This window comes from Protopterus annectens, chromosome 7.part1 (assembly GCF_019279795.1).
Source record: "Protopterus annectens isolate FY-2018-M chromosome 7.part1, PAN1.0, whole genome shotgun sequence".
Lineage (NCBI taxonomy): Eukaryota > Metazoa > Chordata > Ceratodontiformes > Protopteridae > Protopterus > Protopterus annectens.
Genome location: NC_056740.1, coordinates 348,249,304 through 348,274,809, shown reverse-complemented (window position 1 = coordinate 348,274,809; position 25,506 = coordinate 348,249,304). Strand labels below are relative to the sequence as shown.

Here is a 25,506-nt window from a genome sequence, read left to right as displayed (position 1 = left end):
CCGTCCGCCCCCCTCTTTGGTGCCTCAGGTTATGTCGACTCACTCCCTCATACCAGACCGCAGAGAGCCAGCTCCTCAAGAATCCCCTGTGGGGATCTCATCCTCTTCGAGGCCTCCCTGAATTGGCAGGGGAGCCCCTAGGAAGAGAAAGTGTAAGAGGAAGCACATAGACTCACCTGAGTCTGTCACCTCTGACACAGATTTAGAGGATTCGAGGGTTCCCCGTTCCCCTTCTGAAGATGTCTCCTTTGCGGACATTCTAGAGATCCTGAAACAGAGGGGAAATTGGCCAGCCCTTAACCCTTCGGAGGATGAATCTGTGTATCTTGAGGCGTTGGCTCTCGCCCTTCCACCTCCTGGGTGCCCCCTTTGATCCCCTCATGCAGGTGGTGGCAAAGAAAGCCTGGACAGCTCCTGACTCAGTGGACCCTACCCCCAGGAGACCTTCTAAATTTATAACAGCACCAACTGACAAACAATTTCTGACCAAAGGTGTTACTGTGGATGCTATGGTGGTAGCTGCTGCCACCAAGAAGGAACTAGCTGATCCTTCAGTGCCTGTTCATCCCCCTAACAAAGAATCTTGGTCTATGGACAGGTATGGGAAGCGGATGTTTTCGTCAGCGACCTTTGCAATGCGTTCGCTGAACTACCTATGCCATTTCACCCGTCTCCAGAGAGACTTGATCAAGGAAGCGCGTGAGAAGTTGAAGGATCCTACAGCTGCAGATTTTCAGGACAAAATGAACACCCAGCTGACTACCCTGAATTCGATAGCTAACTCCTCCATGCGCCTCCTTTCATATGCGGCTGATGGAGCGAGTAGAGCCAGGGACAGGTGTCGCCTTACGCCGGCATGCCTGGATGCGACTATGCAATTTTGCGGACCCCTTTAAAACGTCTTTCACTAATTCCCCGTTTGATGAATCATCTCTCTTTGGTCCTCAAGTGAAAGAAACCTTGACGAGGTGCGAGACGGATGGCAAAACTCTATCTGCCGTCGGAGTCCGTTTTTCTACTCCTTCTAGACCTTACCCCAAAGGCCAGAAAAGTGGGAAAATGTGGTTCCAAAACAATCTCAAGGGAATTTGCCTGACGACAGAGTCGGTTCCCTCCAGAGGCAGAGGGAGGAACAGTAATGGTAGACGTCGCCCCAGAAGCAGGGGGTCCAGAACCAGGGCAATCGAGAAACCTTTTCCGATGAGCCCTTTCAGCATCCCTGAGGTGTTGCCCGACTGTCCACCTTCGAGGCAGTCGGGAAGATTGTCACTGTACCCAGAAGCCTGGCTATCCCTAACTCAAGACAAGTGGGTACAGTCCATCATTTCGAAGGCTATTCCATTCCCTTCTTCGCATTCCAAACCAATCAAAAAATCCCTTCCAGATGTTCCACCGCTCAAAGGGATCTTGCAGCTTTGGAAATTTCAAAGCTGCTTGCAAAGAGAGCAATTCAGCCAGTTCCAGCAGACCAGCAAGGATCCGGAATCTACTCCAGGTTCTTTTTAGTTCCAAAGAAAACAGGGGACTGGAGACCAATTTTGGATCTCAGTATCTTGAACAAGTCGGTCAAGAAAACAAGATTTCGGATGGTCACACTACAGTCCATCCTTCCCCTATTGGGAAAGGAAAACTGGATGTGCTCTATAGACCTTCAGGATGCGTACTATCACATAAAAATGAACAGACGCTCCAGAAGATTCCTCCGCTTCAGGCTGGGAACCAGTCATTTTCAATTCAGGGCCCTGCCCTTTGGTCTCACCACTGCCCCCCGGGTGTTTACCAAATGCATGGCAGTGGTAGCTTCTCACCTGAGACGTCAAGGATTCCAGGTGTTTTCATATTTGGACGACTGGCTCCTCACAGCTCCCACCAAGCATCTTCTTCTAATGGCCAGGGACTACACCTTTCGCATTTGTCAAAACTTAGGCATTTCAATAAATTGCGAAAAGTCTGTTTTGTCACCTTGTCGTACTATTACCTTCATAGGCGCAAATCTAGACACAGTCAACATGTCTGCGAGACTAACAGATCAGAGAATAACAGACATACACAAACTGGTCTCGCTCCTCTTCAGCAGCAACAGAGTCAAAGCCAGGTTAGTTCTGAAAGTATTGGGGATAATGGCGGCTGCCATACCTCTGCTTCCATTAGCCAGATTCCACATGAGAATCCTTCAATGGATGCTCTTCACACAATGGTCATACCAGCAACTTCCGATGTCCCAAACCATTATGATTACGCAAACATGCAGGAATCATCTTCTGTGGTGGATGTCTTCCCCTCAGCTCTTCTTGGGAAGACCCTTTGTTCCTTCCTCCGTTGCTACTCTGACAACGGACGCCTCCCTGATCGGGTGGGGGGGGCATTATCAGGGCAGAACTGTCCAGGGCACATGGCAACCAGACGAATGCCACTTGCACATAAATGTTGTAGAGATGAGAGCAGTGCTTTTAGCGTTGCAAGCCCTTCAAGACTCTCTTCCCTTGGGAACGATAGCAATCCAGACGGACAATATGTCTGTAGTGTGGTATGTCAACAAACAAGGCGGAACCAGGTCCTATCCCCTATGTCGAAGCACTCAGACTGTGGCAATGGGCGATTTCTTCTCAGCGGTTTCTGATAGCAATGCACATCCCCGGGAAATCCAATCAAATCGCGGACAAGTTGAGCAGAGCTATCCTCATGCCTCACGAGTGGTCTCTGAAAGACTCTGTTGTGAGAGAAATTTTTCTCAAGTGGGGTCAGCCTTGCTGCGACCTTTTTGCTACTCCCCAAAACAGCAAGTGCAGACATTATTTCACCCTATTCCCGTTACCAGGCCAGCCCAGCAGAGGCGCTCTAGTCCAAGTTTGGCCCGGGACTTCTGTATGCATTTCCTCCTTCCCACTAATCTCTCAAGTGATACAGAAAGCTATCGCTCAGAAGGCCTCCTTGATCCTCATTGCTCCTTACTGGACTCGACAGGTTTGGTTCCCCTTTCTACATCAATTTCTGTTGGTGCAACCTTGGCATCTGCACCTAGTTCCCGATCTTTTGATCCATCAGTCGGGTCAGTTTCATCGCCCTCCCCTCTCTCAACCTCACTGCTTGGTTCCACCAATTCCAACCTTAGCCAGGCTTCCTCAAATATCTCACTCTGTTCGAGATATTTTGATAGCTTCCCATAAATCTTCCACTGAAGATTTATCTGAGTAAGTGGAAACGTTTGCCTATTGGGCTCAAGGAAGGGACATAGATCCTTTCACTGCTTCCATCCAAATAGTCCTTGATTTTCTAGCTGAACTCTTCCATGCAGGTTCATCTCCTTCTACTCTTAAAGTTCAATTGGCAGCTATTTCTAACTTTCATGTGGGCATTTCAGAGTCTGCCATAATGTCCCACAAGCTTTGCAAAGCCTTTTTGAAGGAGTTTTTCTACTCAGACCTCCTATAAGAAATCCTCCTCCTCCTTGGGACCTAAATTTAGTTCTCAGTTCTTTGATTCTCCCCCCTTTCGAACCTGCAGCTTCCTGTTCTTTAAAATTGCTATCATGGAAGACTCTCTTTCTGGTAGCTATTACTTCAGCTAGAAGAGTTTCAGAACTTCATGCACTCAGCTGTCGACCTCCTTATCTGTTGTTCCATAAGGACAGGGTATCCTTACGAACCAACCCGTCCTTTTTACCTAAAATAGCCTCGGCGTCTAACCTAAATCAAAGCATTGACCTCCCTGTGTTTTTTCCAGATTATTCTAATAGGTCTGAACAAAAATTGCATTGGCTAGATGTTCATCGTCAGTTAAGATACTATTTGGATAGAACCAAACAATTCAGAAAATCTGACCAGCTGTTTGTCTCTTATGCAGAAGGCAGAAAGGGACTTTCAGTTTCAAAGGTATCACTATCTAGATGGCTAACATCTCTGATTTCCATTGTCTATGAAATAAGACACCAAAAGCTGCCTAACAAACCTAAAGCCCATTCCACCAGAGCTTTGGCTACTTCTATAGCCTTCCAAGACAGACTGCCTATTGACACCATTTGTGCAGCGGCTACTTGGGCTACTCCTCACACTTTAATTTCACATTATAAGTTGGATTTAGCTTCTAGGCATAGAGCTAACTTTGATTCCACTGTTCTCAAGAGTCTGTTCCATTAGGCCACCCGGGACAAGGTGCTAGGGACGCGGTCCCATCCAGCAAGAATGAAGGCGAGATAGACAACTTAACATATAGAAGTTATGTTCTTACCATAACGTTCCATGTTAGTTGTCTTCTTCTCGCCTTCTTTCTTGCGTCCCACCCTCCTTCCCCCTGGCCTGGACAGACCTAGAGGAGTTTGATTGTGACCTCTCTTTCTACCACCTCTTTGCGATAGGTATATGCTCTGCTGTGCATATTTTCCTAGATCAGGCTTAGGTCACCCTTTCTCTTTCCCTTTGTTTATAGAGGTGGACTCTTTTCCAGTTTTTCCTGGTTGTATTATTAGCTGGGCCTAGCTCACAAACGAGATCTGAGGTAATTCACGCCTAGCATTGTGGGATATAAGGGGGGCCTCGAGCCGGTGGAACCAACTCTCAAGCTTTAGAGTGGCCGAGTCGGAGCGGAGGTCGGCTCCGAACCCATCCAGCAAGAAAGAAGGCGAGAAGAAGACAACTAACATGGAACGTTATGGTAAGAACATAACTTCTATTTTTCTCTCACAGCTAAATAAAGAGCTTTGGTTGAACAAAGGAATAAATTAATATGCACTGTCCACTTCGGCACCACAAACCTCAGTGCCGGTCTCGTCTGTACCGACTACTTCAGTTTCCCAGTTGATGCCGACCTCTCCTGCTGCACCACAGCAGGCATTGTAAACTCCATCAGTGCCAAAATCAGAATTGATATTTACACCCAGGACAAGGTATTCAGCCTCTATTGACCCCTTTGTGGGGCAGCTTCCCAGTCCTTTCCTAGAAAGGCCAGAATCCCCTTCTGGGTTATCTGTCCGTTCCTCCAGGAGTCTCACTGAAGTAGATGTGAGGTTGGTGGATCCATTCCTACTAGCCAGGAGTCTGTCTCCTCCGGGACTCCTTTTCCCTCTGGAGTTGGGGTGTTTTTTTCCCAGGACTTCTCCAAATCTTCCTCCTCTAACTTCTTCGGACCATTTAGAGCTTCCCACTCCAATCCCTCTGGTTCCAGCTACTCTGGTGCAGACAGCCTTTTGCCTTTCAGTTCCAGGATGTGCTCTGACTTCGGTTCCTTCAGAACTGGCGAACTCCTGAGGCCGTGGCTCTACTGTCTGGTCTGAGGGTTAAGAATCAGCCTCAATCTTTTATTTAGAGTTGCCCTTAACTCGGGGAAACTCTGCAGCTGTGAACTCTTCCTCGGCTCCTGCTTCTGAGGTAGGTCTGTTTGAGCGGGGTGTGACCTCTGTTCTGAGGTTGTCTTTCTTTGTTGTGGGCTCCCATCCCTCTTCAGGGGGCCCTGCCTTCCAGGCAATAGTGAGGACATTGGGCTCTGCAGGCTGTCAGCTGGACCCCCTTGTGTTGTGTTGTGTAGTAGTGTTATTCCCAGACTCCTTGCCCTGAGCTGCAAAATCCCTCGTCTTCAAAGTCCTTTTCAGAAATTCCCACTGTGGGGCCTCTCAGATTCCCACTGAGGGGCCTCCCTGGAAGAAAGTGTAAGAGGTAACAGTTGGATTCTCCTGAGGAATCTGTCATGGAAGACTGACTTTGATGATGGGGAGGCTTCCCCCTGGTCACCCTCGGAAGACATCTCTTTCAAAGACATCCTAGAGATCCTCAGAGGGGTAACAAAGCCCAAAGAACCTAACTCTGAGGAGTCAGTGTACTTGCAAGCCTTCAGTGCTCACCCATCTACTTCTTGGGTGACCCCTTCTGCTGACTGTCTCATTAAATTGGTTGCACAGTGGGCTTGGAAGGCTCCTGATTCTATAGAACCAGTTCCCTGGAGACATGACAATACATCTGCTCTTGAGGACCACCAGCACTGGGCATAAGGGTTAGCAGTAGATGCCATCTTGGTGATGGCGGCCACCAAAAAGGAAGTAGCTGAGGAGAGTTCCTCTGTTTACCCTCCCAACAGGAGTCCAGGGCAATAGACAAATTCGGAAAGCAGTTATACACTTCATTGACCTTTTGAGTTTTTTGGCATATTTCACTAGGGTCCAGAGGGACCCAATTAAAAAGCTGTCAGATACCATAGCAGGAGCTGTGTCTGAAGAGGTCCAGGACAAAGTGACCACCCAGCTAGCCACTCTAGAGTCTATTTCCAACTCGTCCATGAGGCTCATTGCACATGCAGCTGAAGGGGTGTCCAGGTCATCTGGTTCAGGCGTTGCCATAAGACACTCCTGGAGGTGCTTGTGTGAGTTTGTGGAGCCATTTATCTTCCTTCGTCAGTGCTTCTTTTGACAGATGATCTTTATTTGGCCCCAAAGTCAAAGAAATTCTAGCCAGGTTTGAGAAAACTGGAAAAACCCTATCTGCGGTGGGCATACCTTTTTCTGCTTCCCAGCTGTAGGAATCGGAGGAGCAGCAAGATGTAGTTCAGAAAATCTCAGGGGCCTTTTCAGGGCACACTTGGTGGAGGCTCCCCTCGGAACAGAGGAGGGAGCTCTAATGGAAGACACCGACCCTGAGGCAGAGGTGGCCAGAAAAATCAGGGGTACAGGAATTGTTTGCCTCTGGAAGCAGTCGGGGGGGAAGATTTTCACTGCACTCAGCAGCCTTGTGACAAATAACTTCAGATGCTTGGGTGCAGAGGATTATTGCCGTAGGTTACCGTATTCCCTTCACTCTTTTTCAGAGATCAAACAGAAGACTCCCCAGTGTTCCACCCAGTCAGAGGGAGCAAGCAGCCGTAATGATACAAAAGTTGCTAGAAAAGTCATCCAAGAAAGATCCGGATTTTACTCCAGATTCTTTTTGGTGCCAAAATACATGGGACTTGAGACCAATTTTAGATCTCATGCTTCTGAACAAATTCATTCAGCAAGCGAAATTCCAGGTGGTCATGGTTTAGTCTATACTTCCCTTTCTAGAGGAAAACAATTGGCTGTGCAACATAGACCTTAAAGACATGTATTACCACATAAAACTGGATAAACGTTCCTGAAGGTTCCTCCACTTTCAACTAGTAGATGGTCATTTTCACTTCAAAGTGCTACCCTTTAGTCTCACCACAGCCCCCAAGGTGTTCCCCAAATGTCTGGCAGCAGTCGCAGCTCACTTGAGACTGGCAAGGTTTACAGGCATTTCCTTATCTAGACAACTGGCTCATCACTGCTCCCACCAGACATCTACTGCTTCAAGCAACAGACTTCATTCTGCACCTGTTTGCTCGTCTGGGCATTATCAAAATCTCAGCCAAGTCCCACTCAAGGTCTAGAGTTCATAGGAGCTCATCTGAATACCATCTCTTGTGTACCTGCCCTTCCTATTCACAGGCTATAGAAGATAGAATCCCAAGTACAAGCCATTCTCTAAAAAGGCAAGGCTGCTGCACTTCTAGTCCTCTAAGCTGTAGGGTCCATGGTGGCGACCATTACCTTGGTGCCACTAGCTTGATTCCACATGGGGCTGCTGCAATGGCTTCCAACATCCCAATGGTCCATCCTAACCCATCCAATGACATACCCAATTCTTATCACCAGTTGCTGCAAAAAGGACTTATCCTGGTGGATGGAATCTGAGGAAATTCTTTTGGGCCATCCCTTCATTGCCCCTCAACCCAAGGCCATAGTGACCACGGATGCCTCCCAGAAGGGCTGGGGGGCATTCTCTAGGAAGAACAGTCCAAGGCACTTGGTCCCTGTTAGAGGCCAACCTGCATATCAGTGTCCTGGAATTGAGGGCAGTGCTCTTAGTGTTGCAAGCCTTTCAGTCTGTCCTCCCTCTAGGAACAATTGCAGTTAAATCAGGCATGTCTGTAGTCTGGTACATCAGCAAGCAGGGTGGAACAAAGTCTTTATCCCCTATGTCGGGAAGCACTCAGAGTGTGGCAATGGGCAATATCCACTAACTGCTTTCTAATAGCAATGCACATCATGTGGAGCTCAAACCTAATGGAGGACAAACTGAGCAAATGCATTTTCCTGCCTCACAAGTGGTCTCTCAATCCAAGAGTGACAGGAGATTTTACGTCACTGGGGGCAGCCCTGCTGCGACCTCTTTGCATCACCAATGAACATCAAACGCAGCAGCTACTTTTCCCTAATCCCCCCTTCTGGAGGAGTCCCCAAGAGACGCTGTTCTCGATTGGCCATCAGGTCTACTCTATGCCTTTCCCCCTTCCCTGTCATTCCCCTTCTTTTTGAAGAAAGACCACTAGTATTATCCCCAATGGCACAATAAGGCTCAAAAATAAAAAAAAATAAAAATGCTTCGACCACAACTTTAGCATAACACAATTTAATTCCACGCTTTTGTCTTTTAACTTCTTCTTGACTTTGTTCTGAAGAGGTCAGAAGATGAAAGCGTGGAATTAAACTGTGGTCTTTGGTGTTTATTGGTATTGGTTCGTTATTTTATTGTTTTCTTTTTGAAGAAAGCCAGCAGGCTGAGAAGCAAAGTGATCCTCCTTGCACTCTTCTGTTCTTGACAAGTTTGGTTAAGTTTGGTTCCCCTTCCTATGGCCTCACCTAATTCACCATCCATGGATTCTGGACCCAGTTCCAGACCTGTTGTCTCACCCATAAGGAAATGTGCACCCCACCTTTCAAAACCTCAAGCTTTTTAGAGCCTAGTTCCTCCAATTCCACTAGTCGCCAGGCAGAATAATTTACCTTCCCCAGTTCAACAAATTCTACTGGCTTCCCATAGACCATCTACCCAGCCCTTAGCAAGTGGAAGAGATTTTCGATTTGGGTATGTGATAATGATTTTAACCCATTCTCTGCACCAGTTGAGAAAGTTTTGGAATTTTTAGCCATATGTTTTGATCAAAGAACTTCTTCTTCCACAGTTCATGTCCAATTAGCCGCCATTTCTAATTTCCATAATGGCTTCGAAGACCATTCAGTAATTTTCCAGAGATTAAAAGAGTTTTGCGATTAAAATCTCTGTTTAAAGACCCTTTAGCCCCTTGGGAGCTGACCTTGGTTTTGCAGTCTTTGATGTTCCCCCTCCCTTTGAACCAGCAGCGAGATGTCACTTAAAATTTCTCTCATGGAAAACTGTTTTTCTGATAGCTATTACCTCTGCCAGAAGAATTTGAGAGTCAAGCATTATGTTCAAAACCCCCATATTCGGTTTTTCATAAGGGCAGAGTTTCACTAACAACCCCAACCCATCATTTCTTCCCAAGATGGTCTCAGAATCCAATATTAATTAAACTGTTGACTTGCCCGTTTTCATTCCCAGTTTTTCCAGCAAAGGTGAATATTGCTTACATTTGCTGGATGTTTACAGACAATTAAGTCTCTACCTCAGCAGAGCTAAAGAATCTAGGAAATTGGACCAGTTGCTTGCATCTTTTTCCGGTCCAACTCTGGGAAAATCTGTTTCAAAAGTTACCTTGTGAAAATGGCTAAGAGACTGTTACTTTCATATATAACAAGAATCTCAAGTTACCTGTATCTGTGAGAGCGCATTCCACAAGATCAGTAGCCACGTCAGCTGTTTTCCATTCCAAGGCTGCCATAGATGAAATATGTAAAGCAGCATCATGGGCTACTCCACATACCTTTATGATTCGTTACAAATTGGATCTGGTCTCCAGGGGAAGAGCATCCTTTGGCTCTGTGGTTCTCTGGAATATCCTTCCAGAAGGCCACCCAGGACGTAAAGTGGGGGCTCTGTCCCTAAGGTCAAGGATAAATGAAGATTGACAATCAGATAAAGAAGTTATGTACTCAACATTACATTCTATCTGTGTTGTCGATCTTCATTTATCCTTGACACCCCACCCTCCTTCCCCCTCCTGTTGACTTCCTGGAGGATTGGATACTTGTCCTGGTAACTTTATCAAATTTGACGTTGGCTTCTTCTGTTTATTGTAAATTTCTCTGTCATTCTGGGTGGCTGCAAAATCGATATGAGGTAATATGGAAAGAGGTATTGTGGGTGTAGAGTCTTAGCTCGAGAGTTATTGGCTGGCGTGAGCTGTATAATGGCTGAGCCGGTTCAGAGGATTGGAACAGAGTACCCTAAGGTCAAGGATAAATGAAGATAGACAACACAGATGGAATGTTATGGTGAATACATAACTTCTTTTATGTAATGTATTTTTTTTTTATTCAAGATGCTGGAGCAAATGCAGTCTGAGGTAATGTTGGGGACAGGAACAGCTTATGGGTAGGAGGACGAGCCTGAGCCATTCTAAGGTCTGAAAAAAGCAGACTAAGTCTGATCTGAGGCCGGATCAGAGACTCATCAGTTGAGGAAGGATGGAAGCAGACAACATATCTATCATTGTGGAAAGTGCATATATTTTTATTTATTTAACATTTGTTTACTGGGAAAGTCCAACTGGGACGTAGCCCATTTTCAGTGGAGACCTGGGGAGAAAAGCTCCATATGTATTTACAAATGAAGACTACAGACATATAAGAAAATTACAACAACTGCATTGGATCACAGTGCATAAAATATGACCACCTTATACGTACAGTATTTGAAAGAGGATAGTAATAAAGGATTAACATTACTACTGTTGTGTTGATTCACATTGAATAAAATGACATAAAATATATGTATGATATTTTATAAGGAAGAGTAATAAAAGATTAACATTACTGCATTTGCATACAGTTACAATCAATAATTGAGCTGTGCAGTAGACATATCTTATAAAGTGCAGAATGAAGGTGGAAGTAAGGCTAGAGTTAGGAAGAGTCAGCAGATAGATGGGTTTGACTAGTAGAGAAGGTGCTAATTAGTAAAGTCAGTGTAGCAGGGCTAATGGGTGTGAAGAGAGCAGACAAATCAAGGGAATGACTGAGTTGAGAGGCCATAGTTGAAAAAAAGGTGAGGATTAATATCTACAGGTATGTGCTTTACTAGTAAGGGAAGAGAAATTGCAAGGTTAATAGTTTTGTTTTCAGGATTTTACTGCTCTGCATAAAGTGAAATATATGGTTTCTCTGCTAACAGAAGGACACTCCACAAAAGAAAATGTTTGCAAAAAAGACAAGTCCTGAAGGCTGTTACTTTAGTCACCAGATCTTATGACTAACAGCTTTAGGAGACAAGGGTTGGCTGCCTACTTTTTTTTTTTTTGAAGTAGTGCGGCAGTTGCTGTTATGTTCCTGACTAGAAAATCTGCTTAATCAATTTGGCTTACATGAGTTCTCTTATAGGTTTATAGATTAGTACTAGGCTAGCTGCCTTTGTAGGCCTTTTTAAACCTAGCCAGTTTCCCTTTTTGTGCTCAAACTAAGCTATTCCATTTAGTTAGTTTGGCATTTCCTGTCATTACCCCACTGAGAATAACTGATCATACTGTAGATAATTTGAGGGGACTCATGCATGGGATAAAGCATTTAGGCAATGACTCTGTCCATTAGCAGTACAGGGGAAAGTTCTGAGGTAAATGTTTTCTTTCCCATCTATGGATCCAAATTGCACTTGAATATTGACAGGGATGAACATTGTTTTTATGTAGATTGTGTCCTTTCCAGAGCAGTGGTATCCTCTGCAAAATATACCTGTCCCTCTAATCTGTTGATGCAGAAGAGGTTTGTATCCCTAGACTGCATATTTCTGATGCCCCTTGACTTGCTGATGTGCAGTAAATCCATCAGTATTGGATCAGAGGATGCCTTGCATACCAGACACCAATCACATCTAGCAGTCTGTAGGATACCAAATATAGTGACAGAGCTTTGAGTCAATCCATGTAGGATATGTTGTTTAGGCCTTGTATCCTTTAGGTAATGTGTATCTGTGGGTGATCCAGTTGTCGCATGTGTTTAGACAGATGCACGCTAAAGAGGGCATTATTTTTATTGATTGGCGTAATGAGGGCTGAGTAAAGCTGAGATTAGTTATCATTGATGCATGTCACAAATCGGATAAGCTTGCTTCTGTCACCTGTAACAAGTCTGAGGACTGTGTTACAAGAAGCTTGCATTATCAATTCTTGTCAGCAGAAGTTTGGGCTCTGTGTCAAGTCTGCATTGGACAGCCTTGTGATATAATTGCATTGCGTATAAAGAAGTGAAAATATCTTTATTCAGCCATTAATAGTAGTGTCATACTAAGTGCTTTCATTTGGAAGAAGTGCTTTCATTTGGAAGAAGATGCATCACTAGAAATTAACGCTTTTCAGATGACCATGCTTTCCCTAGTGCTGAAACTGAATTATCCTGTGTATCACAGGTATGGTTTGTACAGTGACATGCTTTGTGCTGAGGTTTACTTGCTTTAGACGTGATGTCAAATCTGCTTTCTCTGGAAGCACGAAGACTTTGCCCTCCTCTTTTTAAATGTCTTTTTCAAGCAATTCTTATTGTAAACTCATTGCAGCAACTATGGTTGCATGAAGCAGCAGAAGTAAACTGTTTTACTACTAGCAAATTTTTCCATCATTGGTAACCAATCAACTTCATGCGAGTATAGCAGAATATTTAATCTTTTTTCTCATCAGGCCTAGTAGAAGGCTTTTGTAAGATGAGGAACATATCTCTTTGCTTATGAACTCTTGACAAGTAGCAGCGTCTCAGAGTGTTTAGTCTGATTAAAGATGTCATGGAGGTTACACACATTCATACTTCCTGTATATTGTTTTTCCATAATCCAGATATGGTGCCAGAAGTAGAGGGCTATATTTCATGGGTGAAAAAATACATTGGTTTCAAGAATTTGGATTTGGAAGTACAGAAGTGCATTTTATGGTGGAAAAATGCCCCAAATGCTACCACCTGAAATCCTCCCGCTTCAGGGAAACTTAACAGAAAACTGCAAGAAGTAGTTTGCTTTCAAGTATTTGTGTAGAATTTCCGAAGAATAAATTTAAAATGGAAAATCCCCCCAAGCCGTAGGACTCCTTTGACTCCAAGTAAACTGCAGAAAACTGAAAGCTTAGGATCAAGAAATTCTGTTGATCCCTCATTGGAAGTGGACTAGCTGAGAAGCTTGAAAAGGCATGTTGTGCTATATGTTTGCTTGCACTTAACAGCATTTAACTATCGATTTTCTTGAAGATGAGAAAACAAAACAGCAGTTAAGAGAAAAAGTTCAGTAGTTATAGTGATCTTACTCACTTTCGGTTTTGTTCATTTGTTCTTTACAAGGATGTGTCCTCCAGAGCTTGTTGATGGTTATATTACTAAGCTGAAGAATAGAACTAGAGGCTGTGAATTTGACAGACTGCTTTATGTATTAGTAAGAAAGAACAGTTTGTTATATAAGAAGTAAAACAAGGTGCAGGCTTTTAAGAGAAACAGACTTGATCTTATCTTTAACCATCAGTTCATCAAGCTTCATCTAGATCTCCATTTGTTCAAGCTAACCACATAATTTTTCCAGTCCCTTTGAGAATCTGGGATCATATAAACTTGACTAGTGATCCAGATTCTGACAACAAGATAAAAGCTTCTGGTAGAGAGAGAGTAAATGGACAAAATGTTCTCTGTGAGCCATTTAATTAGGATGGGGATCCTGTCATGGCTCAGTTCCAACTATTCATCAGTTTTTCTTACACATTTGATAAAGGTTCTACCTCTTCCACTCAGTGTATGCTTTGCAGTTGTTTCTAGGTTTCATCAGAGATTTAATCTAGTATGTTTGCATTCTTGAATGATTGCAAGGTATTTTTCTTGGGCACTTTCTTACTGAGACCAGTTTTTGAGGGCCCTGTTCCTCTGTGGGACCTCATTTTTATCTTGGAGAAATATATCCTCTTTTCAAACCATTGACTACAGAAGAGCTGAAGCATTTGTCTTAGGTCTTGTTTTTAGTGGCATTAACATTAGCCAGAAGGGTCTCAGTGCTGCAAACCCTCTTTTTTCACCTTCTGTTTCTGATCTTGCACAAAGGTTTTCACTGTGAGCCAATCCCACCCTTATACCACAAGTAGTCTCAGACCTAAACCTAACCAGTCCTTTACTAGTTTTATTTTAATTTTATTTTATTGTTCACAGACATCTGCAATTCTACAGATGGAGCTTATAGTAAATATCTTCACCTTCATCTCCTTTGATACATGAAAGCCAACGGATATCTGAAATCACTCTGTCCATCTGTCTGTTTACTGAGTAAGCCATGGGCTTATTCTAGAAGAACCGTAACTACTTCCTTAGCCTTTTTCAAACATTTTTCAGCTGACATTTGTGCTCCAGCTGTAATGTCAGTCACCTTCCTCCTTGTATTCTGTCATGATTTCTTCCTGCAGTGTTTAGCTGTTTAGTTGATGACCCCATCCTGATTTTGAAGTTAACAGATTGGATCATGTAATGTGAAAGGTATTTACTTACCAAAACCTTAGATCATCATGATGGGTGCCTACCCACTTAACATACCCTTTCGCCTTCTTCCTTCTGTTAAATATTGTACCCCTCTGCATCTGTATCTGAGGCCTTTAATGGCTATAGCAATGGTTTTTGCATCTAGCCACATCGAGATTGATATCTTGAATCTTTTAGACAGTTTGATTATGCAAAGAGAGGTATGAAAAGAGAGGTATGATGCCTTCTAAGAGAAGGGAGGGGAGTTGAAGCTTTTGTTGACAGGTGTGTGTTTTTGATGTGGACAGACATGGATCTTGATCTGTTTTTTTTCCATTGTTTTACACACAGTTCTGTTTTATTGGTATTCTTAGTCTTGCTGGCTTTTCTCTCTCTAGGAGTGTGTGCGCACATGGATTTTTGCTGCATGTTCTTGGCTTAATGTGCAACTTCTACAGTAGTTTTTCATACGGTTACAGTGGTTTGGTAATAAAGATTATGGAAAGCAAGGTTTAACAAACCTTGGATGCAAAAATACATCAAGAGCAGAGAGTTACTGTGTATCTTTTGTTTTAGATGAACATTTTAAGGAAAATGTGAAGTGTTTGCTTCTTTCACACTGATTACAGAAAGAACAAAGTAAACAACTGCTGGGAAAGTACAAACTAGACTCTACTATAGTAACGAGCTACAACCTTGGCTTCCATTTCAAGGTGAACCTTAGGCTCAAGTGTCAAGCCAAAGGCTGCAAAGCCACAAGACAGGGATAGAGAGGCCTAAGCAAGAAAACTAAAGTTGGACAAGTCCAAAAAAGCTATCATCTCTAGCCAGTGTTGAGGTAAGGGAGTTCTTTATTCCCTCCAAGCTCTCTTCAACAAATCCTTCAGATTTCAAAGAAGTGTTTTCTGTAGAAATGGATCATCAGAAAATGGTACAAAATTTGAGTGACATCTCAAACCCATACCATTCTGTAGTACTGTGGTGGGAGAGGTCCTTCATTTTTAAGCTTTTTCTTCCTTCCAATTTTTGCTTACAAAGTTCACTTGTTGGTCTGGTGAAGACAAATGCCATCATGTGGTCAGCAGTGTTGATGTCCTTACCAGTGTTGACCTTTGCTGTGATCCCAGTTTTTGGCTGCATCCCGCAGGGTCAGAGCCTTTGCTGTTAACCTTACCACTAGTACTGAACATTTTGATGTTGATGCCAGTGGCATTAAGCACGTCCCCAGCCCTGACATGGGAGTGCAACCTATTCGCCAAAATCCATTTTCCTTGGAGTCCTCTTAGATGTGTAGAGGGTCAGCTTTCCAGACTTCAGGGTCCAGTGCCTTTGTCAACCCCCTGCTTGTTTGAGCCCTCTCCTTTGACACTCAGTGCAGTATTTTCTGAGTCAGTCAAAGCTGATCCTTTTGGTTCTTGATTTTGCCCTTGATTGATTTTAACGTTGGGCACTTGAGGCTAATTGCTGACCAAGTGGATCACATGGTTCTTTGACCACAGTGCTTACATTATAATTTCTGCTGCATTTGTTACCTTCCATGCCTGCACATATTTTGGGCTCTGCTTTAATTTAATTGGAAGTTTGGTCTGTCTCCCCCTTTGTCTGTGACCAAATGCAAAGGTCATAGGTTTCTACTAAGCTTATTGCCAAAGGAGACCATTGAGAAGCTCCGCCACATCACCCAGTATTGTGTGAAAGACTAACTTTGTCCCCACATTAAGTAGACTTCTCCACAGGGTACCCAGCATGCACCTGTGTCAGTGCAGTCTTACTGATTTTCTGTGGACTCTTCTCTTCCAAAGCACCCTGGGAAGCATAAGTTTAAGAGGAGGCAATTGGATCCCCCTTAGGAATCTCAAGAGCCAGACTTTGAAGATGAGGGTATCAATTTTTCACCATTCCCCTTAGATGGCCCCATATTCAGGAAGGCTTTAGAGTGATGGGTCAAAAAGAAGCGGGATAACCCACTGGCTCTTCTGCTTGTTCTTAAGACACCCTGATGAGTCCTTCTGTTCTCCAGCCTAGTCCCTGGGCAGTTCCCCCCAGTCAGCAAAATGCTCAAGCTGATTAGGACAGCATTGGAGAACCCTGATGTTGTAGCACCTGTACAGAAGAGGCCAGACAGGCATCATTTTGCCTTTGAAAGACTGGATATGTTGGGTAGAGATGGCCAGACCTGACACCGTTGTAGTGGCAGCTTCTAAAATGGCGTTAACCATACAGAGTTCTGCAAAAGAAAAAACGAGTAGGCTAAAGGAACACAAAAACACTATTTATTAATGTGAGCACTTTCGTTAGAGAAAATGCTCCAACTTCTTCAGACGTCTGAAGAAGTTGGAGCATTTTCTGTAATGAAAGCGCTCACATTAATAAATAGTGTTTTTGTTTTTCTGGATCCTGCTCATTTTTTCTTTTACCAAGTTCTTTTTGTTTGGGAAGTTTTCATATAGAGTTCTGCTGTCTGTTCATCAGCAAGAAGTCCCAGACAGTGGACATGTTTAACAAGTGAGTTTACCTGTCCTTCCCTTTTAACTTTGCAACCCCCGAATTACTTTCTCATATATAGTACGTCTTCAGAGAGAGCTTGGAGGATAAGATGGCTCATTTGCTACTAGGGTTGCCAGAAGAAAACCTGACTTTTAAATTTTGGTTTCAGATGGAAGCCATGTCAACTGTCTGCATCACTATGCATTTAACCCACAAGTCTGCAGCCCTTGCAACAGGCATGGGTGCAGCTCTGCACTACTACTACTACTCCTGTCTTCCAGACTTTGCCAGGGATAGTGAGTTGAACATTCTTAAAACCATACTTGATGGTTCTGTGTTTGGACCTGCAGTTAAAGAAAAACTGGAAGTTTAACCTAAAGGTAAAAACTTTCACAGCTGTTGGTGTATAATTTGAGATTACTCCATGCATATTCTCCCAGCTCTGGTTTCAGCATGGCCAGCATCCACAGAGTAATGGATCAGAGAGGGTCTACCTTAGCTGTGGAAACGTTTGGAGCCGTTGCCAGTCTACAGGCAGTAGTGATATCCGTAGTGCGTGTCATTGTTGCAGTATATTGACTACTGGGACTTCTGCTGAAGTCCAGTGTCCATCCTGACTTAGAGCTTATTATTGTGCCCCTTCCACATTGGGTAGGCATCTCTCTGAGACAGCAGCATGTGTCCAGTATATAGCAGTGAGTCACATCAGGAGCCTCTTGTGTCTGTAATATGGTGATTTTTGACCTGCTCTTGAACTAATGTAGATAAGTACCCTCTAGGGAAAATCTTTCATTTCCTCTTTTTCATTGTATTGCATCATGTTGTATTTGGGGGGGGTCAAAGATCAGTTTGTGTGGGGGGGCTGTGTGCACTCAAAAAAGCACAACAAATGTGCATACAGTAGACGGATCTCATACACAGATTGCTATAGTCAGTGCATTTGGTTAACACCTTAGCATGACCAGCCCGCATTGCACCATCTGCCTGGGCATTAGTCCAAAGACTTTTAGGAAAAGGAAACATTCCGTTCAAGACTTCCTAGATAAGAAGAGACCTGATACTTTCACCTGAGCCACACCTACACTACCCACTTGTGTGTTTTCAGTCATGGTTGTCCCTCCCAGGAAGAAGCATTTTAGTCCAAAAGACTTGAGACACTGGTGATGTGACTTTAGCCCCCACCATCTTGATTTAGCTCAAGGGTGAGTGGTCCATTGAAGCACCTTTACAGCTCCTATCCTACTTGGCTGTCTGAGGCTACTGACATTGTCCCTTTGGAAGCCACCATGCTTAAAGACCAAGGCACAGACTACTCAGCCTACTCTCCTAATGGCCTGTAAAGACCAGTTGGCTCAGACTTCCTTTTCCAGGCATCTGCATCCAATACTTGGATTGTTCAGTGCTTGGAATTTGGACTTCAAGTGGCAACCTCAGTTAAGAGTCCAAAGCTTTAAGCACAGGGCACTCTGACCTGTTAAATTTCCTAAATTTGCCTGGACCTCAAGTAGTGGGCAAGCTCACAACCCTGCTACCACCAAGGCTTTCCCTCAGGGACTACTCTCCACAGCATACGGTTTCTTATACGTTTTACACAATCTGTGGCCAGCTTTGGATCAGCTGTCAGTGTTTGGGGTACCCTTCCCCATTGAAGGATTCAGACTGTTCAGATTCTTGGGAAGAAGACTTGGCTTACGCGTCCCAAATGTCTTCTTTGGGTAAGAGATAGGCACTGAAGATACCATGTCCATTGCATTTCTCACAAAGGAATTCTCATTTGAGGGTACCCTTTGTACTCCCATTTGAAGTACTCCATTTTACAAAGAGATATGAGGGCTAGACATTCTGCTCTCTCCACCTCCTCTTAAATACCTCAAATCCTGTAGCATTCTTGGAGCTTTAGAGGATACCTTCCTGGCTGAATCATAGGAGTCATACTCACAGCCCCTATCCTGAAAAAAGGCTGATGGATTTATAAGGTCTAGGCATCCCACAATTGCTTGTATAAAATTCTACAACTAATATGGCAGTGGTGTCTTTGGGCACTGAAAAGGGGGTTGACATTTGTTTGAGCTCCTAATACACTTCATAGTGATCAGGAGAGCAAAGTCTTTGATAACTTTTCAGGGAAATTATACACAACTGATACCCGGATCTATACAATGATTGTCAGACACACATATAACCAAGTTCCAGGCTGGTTGTCTTAAGATTAGTGGAAAAGATGGGGAAGGGTGTCATGGAGACCTGACTTCTAGAAGCCACCCAAACAATACCTCTCAGCTCTCCCTCATTTCAGAGTGCCCTTCAATTTGCGTAATTTTTGACCTGTTGTAAAATGCATAGTTTTCTAGCAAATTGTTTAGGATTGCAGTCACTAAATAATGACAGGTGTTTGAGTTTGACTTGTATCCTTCAGATAATGCATGCCCATGCAAAGTCTGTTGCTCTAGAAACGTTAAGTATATAAAACCAATATTTAAAATGTGTCCTTAATTTCAGCCTTTCTCCACTATTAGTTTTTGGCTGTCCCTCATTCTTAAGCTAAGAAGTTGAGAAGTATGACTCAATCGGGTAGCAAAATATTGCATCATCTGTGGATATGATTATTTGGATGCAGCATCCAGGGCAGCTGCCACAGGGTCTGTAATAAGGAGATGAGTCTGGCTGAGGTTTCAACCCCTGCCAGAAGATGTGAAGGCTCACCTCACTTGATAAGGTGCTGCTCTTTGACAGCCTACTGCAACAGTATTCAGGAGATTGGAAGAAAGGGGAAGTCCATAAATAAGCTTTATTTCCTGGTGCAGAGATATGATGAGAACTACTACCCTTCCACGTCCCTATCCAGTCTGAGCCCTACTGTTATGGACAAGGCAAGAGTGGGTAGGTGAAAAATAAAATGACACTATGAAAAGAAGTGTCAAGGAGACTCTGTGAGGGAGAGACAAGCCATGGAGCTGTCTGAGCCATGCCCCTTAAAGGGGAGCAGTCATGACTGTTACAAGCTTATCCCCACCTCAGCCCTTTACACAACCCCTAGCCACTCTTCAACCTCTCCAGGTTGAACACATTTTTAAAGGTTCCAGAATAAAAATGCAGACATTGCAAACCTATTGACTCCCATGTCTTTTAGCTCTGACACCCTGAACCTAAAAGATACCTACTTGCGCATTCCTGTCCACACGGGGCACAGATACTCTCTCATGTCTGAAGCAAGGGGCTCTCATTATCAGTTTATCTTGTTTTGACTACTTATTCCTGATTGTTTTCAAAGTGCCTAGCTTTAGCAGTTGCTCATAGCAGAATTAACACACACATATATTGCATGGATTCAGACTCTGTCTCTGGAAGAAGAGGGTAGAGAGGGCTCTGCATTTCACAGCAAACTGCTGCCAAACCTTGGGGATTTCATTCATTTAGCCTTCCAAACAAGTGACATTCTTGGGGGTCCTCTTGGATTCTAGCAACTAGAAAGTCGTCCTTCCTCAGGACAAGCTAGAGTTACTAGTAAAATACTTTAAATTTCCTTGGGGAGATCAATAATGGGAGATGGTGAGACTGGGAAACTTCACAGTTTAACTGTGTATTGTCTGCAAGCACTTCAAGGTACTAAATTTAACACTAATATTTGGCAGGCTCATTTTGGCCAAGTGGAGTAGGGTATCTCGGAAGAAGGGAACTAGAAGGCATAACAGGAGGAAAGCTTTAGATGTCCTACTTAAACTTCATAAACTGCTTTGTATTTTTGGGACTGTTGAATATGAATAATATTAGTGTGTTAAAAAACTGGAAGGAGAAAAGAACTGTAACATACTTTTGTGGATTGCTGGAAATGCATGTGATAGCACTGTTAATGAGTTAGCTTTTGGCTTATCCTCCCTGTTTCTCCCATTTATTTTCAGAATCTTTTTTTGCTGTGTCTAACAGGAGTCCGTTTTATTTAATTAAAATATGAAATTGCTCCATTTTTTTTTCTTGTAGGGTTCATTCACTGTTTTCAACTATTTCATTTTAGTATACCTACATATTTAAGCATTATACCTAGAACACTGCATACTTGTCAAGACATTTCAGCTTGTAATACTGCTATTGTTAAATGTTTGCTCTTCACTGAAACTTTTTTTTTTTTTTTTTTATTGTAACAGTGGTATGTTCAAGCTACTTGTGCAACACAAGGAACAGGCCTATACGAAGGACTTGATTGGTTGTCAAACCAACTGGCAGGTTCAGGAAGTGACTAAGCAAAGTTAAAGAAAAGTTCACATTTTATTAAACCAAGGACTTGACTTGTTTGATAGAATTGGTCTCTTGGAGTTGTAAAAGGGAAAATAGTTTGCATCTGGATTACTGTGCATCTGGAACTGGGATTCCTTCCAGCAAGTTACTGAACGTTACCTTCCTTTGCTGCCAGCATTTGTAAACTAGGTTACCTGTTGCATTTATAGCAATATGGTTAGGCTAATGAAATGGTTATTGTAATGTGTACATTCTCCCAATTTCCTCTGTATTAAAAATGCCTGGACTGGTTTATTGTAATAAATACGTTTTATTATAGTACCCAGATAAACTATGTTTGGCAGTGTTTTAACATTCCCTTTCTGTATGGACAAATCAACAGTAATGTCTGTCATGCCACAATTCTGCTGTAAAGCTAATTGATGCATTATTGCAGTGTTTTAGCTTAAAAACAGAAACTTCATGCATTGTATGTGCTGGCCAGAAGCATGTATTGTAAAACACTATTCTTTATCTTGCACTGATCCTCATTTCCGTTTTGTCATCCCCGGTTGGCATTGTAAATGTTTGTCTTGTGGAACCAGAATTTGTTAAAATTTATTATTTTCCACTCCATCAGAATGTTTTATATTATCCTTGTTGCATGCTACCTTTTGGTATCAGACTTTTATCATCCATTGTGTTATAATTCATTCTTATTTTATTCCTTATGGAAAGGTTTCATAAAGAAGATGGTAAAGTAATGTCTTTACAGACCAGCTTGGCATTATGATTCTTAATAAAACTGAAAATAATAGTTTTTCAATTTCTTCATTATGAACATTTTTCTTTTAACCTTCTGGATATGTTGTACCCAGTAACAGTTATCTTTTCAATATGCATGAACTTCGTAGGATGGTTATTGACAACAACAAACATGTACTTTGATGCATAAGTTTTCTGAAAATAAGGTCTTAAGTCTATTTAAGAAAACTTAACTAAACTAACATCATCTTGTATCCATTTCCTATTTTTTTCTTATGGGTCACTTCTGCTGGTTGGTTTTGCTTGTTCAGCAGCAGCATTACCCCCTACTCCATACAGTGTTTTGTTTTCTAATCCAGTGTGACCTAAATTTCATATTCTGTCACTGTTCTGGGATCACCGGCTTTCCCCATCCTGGTGAAGCAAATTATGCAGGAGTGGACTTGAGCCACCAGTGTAACTCATGTAGGCTGGGTTAGCTTCTTTTTGTAGCTCTACTCCCGCTGACATGTTGGTCTAATATCAGAGAGGCGAAAATGCATGGAAGCATCCCTACCTAATTCTGCGGTAACGCATCACTCAAGCTCCGTGTTCTCTACATTGCAGCAGCACCAGGTTGCTGACACAGCAGTGGTATTGCTACCAGTGCTGATGCCTAATCCTCCACATGCTCTTGGAAAGAGTTGAACAAGTTTCCATTTTGTTATGCCAACCATTCAAGATTTGGTATATTTAATGACCCTCGAGTAGTTCTACATCAGCAAACTTCCTTTACTATTATGTGTGTGTTTTTTTGCTTCATGCAACTATTTTATTGACAATTCCACCTTAACTTTATTCATTTTGAAGCTTTCAAAAGACGCAGATTTGTTAGCTGTTGTAATGTGCATTTCTGACATTTTCCTACGTAGGTACAAGTTTACTGCTGACAGTACATTGTCTATAGTTACTCCCCTAGTGACAGCTCCAAACACACCCAGTACACCTTTTCCCTAATCCAGTTAGTTCTTTGCACTGTTGTAGCTGTTCAGATTACATTACCTTTCCACTGTAGTTGAGCAGGCACTGAATTGTATCTTATTTTAGGAATGTTCAAGCACTACTACTTCCTTCTGGCCAGCTGTGTTCTCATTACCAGTTTTGGTGAGTACAGTGTTAACATTCAGGTAGTGGATAGTTTCCTTGTTTTATGTAACCAAGATACACCATTTACTGCAGAATATTGTCACCTGGAAGTGTTTTTAAATTTTGATCACATCTTCTCTCCCTTCTCGTCCCATCTCTGCTAGCTTTCCAGTAGAGATCTTCAAACCTTGTCATTTTTTTATGAAAAAAAAATTGCCTACCTATCTTCCTAGCACAATGTCTTCAGGAAGAATGCGTTATTGACACTTCCTCATTTTTGCCTGTTTGCTGTAACCTCCAACCCCAGCTGGAGAATCAGGTGTGTAGCAATCTTGAGCCTTACTAGAGTTATTAAAGCTGTATCTGACCACTTGGTCTTCTCACTGTCATCTGGCCATTTGGCACCTAGGCTGCTAATTGAATTTGGGTCACTGGTGTCAAAGTAAGCTCCTTCATCAGCAGTTGGACCAAACTTTGTCCTGTCCATTGATTTCTTGGTTTGAAATATCTGCTTCACCTGTCTAGCTTTCCTTCAATTCACTCTTCACAGAGTACTGCTAGCAGAGTGTCATCAGAGGCCAGCTTTTACAGCAAGATATTTGGTGAAAATGTAGTCCAACTCAAAATATTCGTCGTTATCCAGAAGTGAGCTGCTCTGACTAAACAAAAAGGAGGAGTCCCACAAAATTAGATGAGACAAAATGGAATGATCTGAAAAAACAGTGGAATTCTAGCAGTGCAAAATTCAGTCTCTACAGCAGTATTTTCAAGCTACATTTATTCATAACTTTGCTAATTTGTAACATTATCATAAGTAAATTAATAATGAAACAAAGATCACAGTAACACTTTCCATTATTGTGTGCATGCATTATAGATACACTTCCCATTATAGCTGTTCTTTTACGTACTTAATCTGATGATGTCCATTTCATTAATCCTCATGATAGGGTCTTAGGATCTGACATCAGATCTGAACCGGCCATTCCAAAAGACTGTTGCTTTAAGTCTCGAGCTCCTCCTACTCCAGTAATTCCCTGCACCAGCCCCAACTTCCCACATCTCGTTTACTGCCTTCCTGGACAGATGCAATTTCCAGAGTCTCAAGCTTCTTTAAAAGAAAGAGAAGTTAAATCTTTTGTCCAATTTCTTCAAACATTTCTTCACACTTTCTATTCATACTCTTAATGCTTTCTTTAACCTCCCATTCTGACCTAGCTTTTTAGTAGGGTAATTTTTAATCTGATATTGTTAATCCTCGTTCATTCCTTACGCATGGGTATCTTTTCCTACCTTGGAACTGAGCCAACCATTTTCCAAGCTCACGTCCACTTCAAACTCTCGAGCTAAACTCTTACCCACAATTCCCCTCTCAGTTACCTCAGATTTCATTTGCCGCATTGCCATTTGGTCGTGTCAAGCTACTTTTCTTGAGCTAAGTACAGTCATTTGTTGTTTAATAGTTTTTTTAGATTAATTTTCTGTCAGAAAAGTTCATATTTCATTGTCTCTTACCCTATCGCATCTAGCTTACATCATTTTTTCAGGTTTCTCTGCTTCTTTCTTTACCACTTTTACCGCGAGGTATACTCTCTCTACCATCGTTAGTAATCCCTTTCCTTTTTTCTCTCATACCTTCGGGTACTCTCTTGTACCATTGCTGGTACCTTTTCTATTAATTAATTTGCTGTCATGGCAGATAAGAAAGGTAGTCTGGGGTTTAAGCAGTGTTCTGATTGTGGACACAAACTACCTACTTCTGATGCACACTCTGCGTGTGTTTATTGTTTGGGAGCTTCCCATTTGTCTGTTGATCCACCCTGTACTATTTGTGAGAACTTTTCTAATAGAACCTTGTTGGAAAGGAAAAACAAGCGGTTACTGAAGGGACTTCTTAAATCTCCCTTTTCAGAGGCTGTTTCTGGGTCGGAGGCCTCAACCCCTCCCAGAGCCCATAAGAAAATCTTGGATGTTCCTTCTAAGGCTGAATCTTTGCCTTCATCCCCGGCTGGGGACTCCCGCCAATCAAAACCTAAAAAGGCTAAAGTTTCGGCTCCGGAGCTCACTCAGTCAGCCCCAGTGCTTTCGGTGCCTAGACCTTCGGCACTGAGGCCTTCGGCTCCATTAGTGATTTCAGCTCTGTCTTTTCCTGCAGCCTTCTATATACTGGCACCTCGGTTCAGATTATTACCACTGTATTGGCATCAACCATTCAGTCGGTCAGACCTTGACCTAGTCTGCTCCGAGATCTTCCTCGGAACCGACGCCTTTATTGTTGACTCCAGTTTTGTCGGTTCCAGCTTCGGCAGACAACCACTTCGGCACAGATCCCTGTGTGGTGCAGACCATGACCTCGGCACCGATGACTTCTTCGGTGCAGACAACAGTAGTCCAGTTTCTCTCGGCACCGTTGTCCTTGGTGCGGACAGATGAGATGGGCACCGAGTCTGCTTCTTCTGTGGACAGGCCTGTTTCTCCCTCAGTCTCTGAGGTCCACTAGAAGCCTTTCCGAACATGTGTTGCGTCTTGTGGACCAGGTATTCTTGGCC

General features: G+C 42.9%; 1 protein-coding gene across 1 annotated transcript in view; it reads left to right on the top strand.

The window, feature by feature from the left end:
* The window catches only part of LOC122807765 (ADP-ribosylation factor 4), a 308,752-nt gene extending 286,865 nt beyond the window's left edge, over positions 1-21,887 (top strand). The window contains exon 6 of the mRNA XM_044078773.1: positions 20,998-21,887. Coding sequence (XP_043934708.1) covers positions 20,998-21,093 — 96 coding nt within the window. The 3' untranslated portion in view covers positions 21,094-21,887. The remainder of the gene's footprint in view (positions 1-20,997) is intronic.
* The last annotated feature ends 3,619 nt before the right edge of the window (positions 21,888-25,506 follow it).